This window comes from Brassica oleracea, chromosome C5 (assembly GCF_000695525.1).
Source record: "Brassica oleracea var. oleracea cultivar TO1000 chromosome C5, BOL, whole genome shotgun sequence".
Taxonomy (NCBI): Eukaryota; Viridiplantae; Streptophyta; class Magnoliopsida; order Brassicales; family Brassicaceae; genus Brassica; species Brassica oleracea.
The window spans coordinates 40,321,094-40,324,337 of record NC_027752.1 but is presented as its reverse complement, the minus strand read 5'-3'; the positions used below and the strand labels follow the sequence as shown (position 1 = coordinate 40,324,337).

Genomic DNA, 3,244 nt, shown 5'->3' with positions numbered 1-3,244 from the left:
ATGCCATCAGTCCTTAATATAGAGAACATTTTCTTGTAATAATATTTATATTTTGTTGTTGTGTGTGATCTCTTTATATGGGGTTAATTTGTGTTCATTCCTTATTATGTAGTGCTTGAGGTGAGTGATTAGGTGCTTGAAGTGCTTTTCACCTCTGGCAACACACATTTGAACGGAGATGACTTTGACAAAGTTAATCAAATGACACAGTAACGATAAAGTCTTTAGTCATTATGCTTTGAGCCTGTTGACATGTAATTTATCGTACAGCTTTTGTCCTGCTGTCCAGGATGTCTAAATGAAGTTGGATGAAAAAGAGTCAAATGTGTTCCGGTGAAGTTGTAGCTGTAGATGGTGGGGTTTATGTCTTTGTGAACATGAAATATATTATGATGCGTAGAGAATTGGAGAAAAGAACAATATCACAAATCCAAACAAAATAACAAGGTTAACCTTTGTATTTCTTCCTTTGTATTTTGAGCATAAAAATACTTACAAATCCATGGAAATATAGTTTCAAATCAAATCCTTCAATAAATCATTATCGGTGAATAACACTTGATTTCAAAATCTATTTTAAAAGTTTATAACCAATAACACTAGATTTGCATATAGATTTGAAAATCATAAAATCAATAACACTTGATTTAGTATTGATTCATAAATGCAAACATTATATCAGTTACTCTTTTATTCAACATTCAAACTTTCACTTTTCTCAACCAGGTTTCTCGTATGCATGTACCTTCCTACTTATGTGTTCTTTGCTTTCAATGCTTAGGTGCTTCGAATCTGCTAAAGAGTCTATAGGAAGAGATGAATGAAAGTGACACGTAAAGAACAGAAACAAGGAATGTTAATATAACTGAGACTAGTGCCTTATGACAGAAGATTCCATAATAATCACAAGCAGAGCTCCAAGTGATGTTTAAGTTTCCTTTATATGCTAAGTATACCGTCTCTGCAGATACAGCCCCAGCCGCTAGAACCGCATACGTGACCACTTGATCAAGCAAGAACAATGTCCAGAGTCTGGGCTTGCTTATAGGACACGGAATGGCTATTACAAAGATAGCAGAAAGAACAGAATATGCCGCACAAACTCCATTAGCAGTCACCAAATACCTAAAATAAGAAAACAACAAAAGCAAATTAAGGTTCAACAATTGATTACTTTCTAGAGAGAGAGTGAAAGAGTGTGCACTTGAAAGCTCCAAGAGTTGAGTAAGAAAGAGAGCCAAAGTCATTGGCGATAGAGTTTTTGATCATGATCACGAGACTCGCAATACTTAGAGCCATTGATGCGACTCTCAGGACCGACTCTACCGTTCTCTCCGTTCGGTTAACATTTTGATCAGTCTTGTCCATTTTCTTTGTTTCTGTGTTGCGGAAAGAGAGATCTTTGCCTCTTATAATGTGAAGTGTTTCAAGTCATAACATACAAAACAGCCGCTCAATCATTCAATATTCTCATGTGATGATTATGATGCCACCAGTCTCAGTTTTAGGTAACTGTCTTGTTCTATTTCATTTTATCCAAATCTAGTAGTACGTACCAGAAATGAGTTAAAGTTATATATTTGATTAGACTTAAGTAATTAATGAATAATGACATATAAAGTGTTTATTAAATTGAGTTGTCTACGTTCATTTATGATTTTTCAGGTTTAGGCCGTGCCCTCTTCAAACAGATCTTTTGTAACATCTAACTTTGTTAATTTTCATTTCCTAACTAAGGGGACCTATTGGAAATAGAATTTGTGTGGAATTTAAATTCTTAAGAGTTAATAGATTTTTAAAAGTTAAGCAGATTTGATGAATTTTTACCCAATATATTGTATAAATTGTCATTGATTATTATAGATTTTCATATATACTTTTCTTTCCAAATTTTTCTTTCCATTATTAAAAAAAAAATTATTTCATAAAATAGAACTATTTGAAAATTAAATAAAATTTTTGGTTTTTTAATATTTTGACATTTTGATTTGTCTTGTTTGATTTTTGTTTTAAAGTTTTTAAGATCAACCTATGAATTTTCTCATGATTTTATTTTAATATCAAATAGTTATATTTCATGAAATATTTTTTTTTTAAATTGTTATTTTGAATAATTTCTTTTATCTTTAGTTTTCTTTTTACAATTATCTTTGACTTGACAATAAAAATGTAAAAAAATCTTGTTGTGTTTGTGTATTTGTGTTTTTGTTACGTAGATTTTGAGAATCCTATAACTATATGTGATATTTGTAAAGTTGAGTGTTATGAGTAAAACTAGAGAGAATTTATGTCTCAATAACAAAAGAGTTTAATAGAATTACAAAGTCAATAAAAACTAAACTTTTTCAATAACATAGGATTTCCATAGAATTTAAAAGTCCATAAACCAATAACAAAAGATTCTAATAAGATTTTAAGAATTCATAAACTAATAAAAATGAAATCTCTAAATTTTAAAATTCCTTCAAAATTTAACTCCCAATAACCCCCCCCCCTAAGAAAATTCATTCACATATATGGTTAGGTGTATTTTTCAGAAGTAATTGCAGACGTGGAGACTCCATCCTTTTTTTGGCAACTGATAATTGGATTAAAGAAAGAAAGACAGTTTAGTGTGGGCCTCAGCCCAGCACTGAGAGTTTGTTACATAAAGAGGCATTTTCCCATGAGTCTGCATGTCCATTTAAAATCCTAGAGATGAACGATGCGTGAAAAGAAGAAAAGAAAGAGGCGATAATCGATTCAATGTCGGAAAGAGCTCCGTAGAGCTCCATAGATCTTTGATTCGTGGTGATGGCTTGAATAAGCCTTTGCAATCTGATCGAAGCCAGATGGTATTGGCGTGCTCTAACGCCTCTCGAACCGCCAGTGCTTCCGCCATTAGTGGAGAAGAGACATGAGGTTGATGTGCGCATCCTCGATTGATTTCCCTTCCTCCCTGAGATGTGAAGATCCACGCCATGCCTGCTTCTCTGGTTTCCTTACACCACACGGCATCAGTGTTGCAGATGATGGTCGATGGTGATGAGATCTGTGAGGGTAGCTGAGGTGGGGGGTTGCTTGGTAGTTGAGCGATTGAGGTTTGAGCTGTTTCCCATTCCCGTAGAAACGCAATGACTTTGGAGATAACTTCCAGCGGTGTGTTCTGTTTGTTCTCGAAAGTGTGGAGGTTTCTGTTGATCCATAATCCCCAGCATATCCAGGGAAAGAGGTTAGCAGACGAGCCGGTGGGGGGGGGGGGGAG

At 34.2% G+C, this 3,244-nt stretch overlaps 1 protein-coding gene across 1 annotated transcript; it reads right to left on the bottom strand.

Annotated features, from left to right (window-relative positions):
* Positions 1-665: 665 nt before the first annotated feature.
* On the bottom strand, positions 666-1,461 carry LOC106293649 (CASP-like protein 2A2). Its single transcript, XM_013729320.1, is given in 2 exon segments — positions 666-1,125; positions 1,205-1,461. Coding segments are annotated over 2 exon segments (612 nt in total). The 3' UTR covers positions 666-770.
* Positions 1,462-3,244: the final 1,783 nt, after the last annotated feature.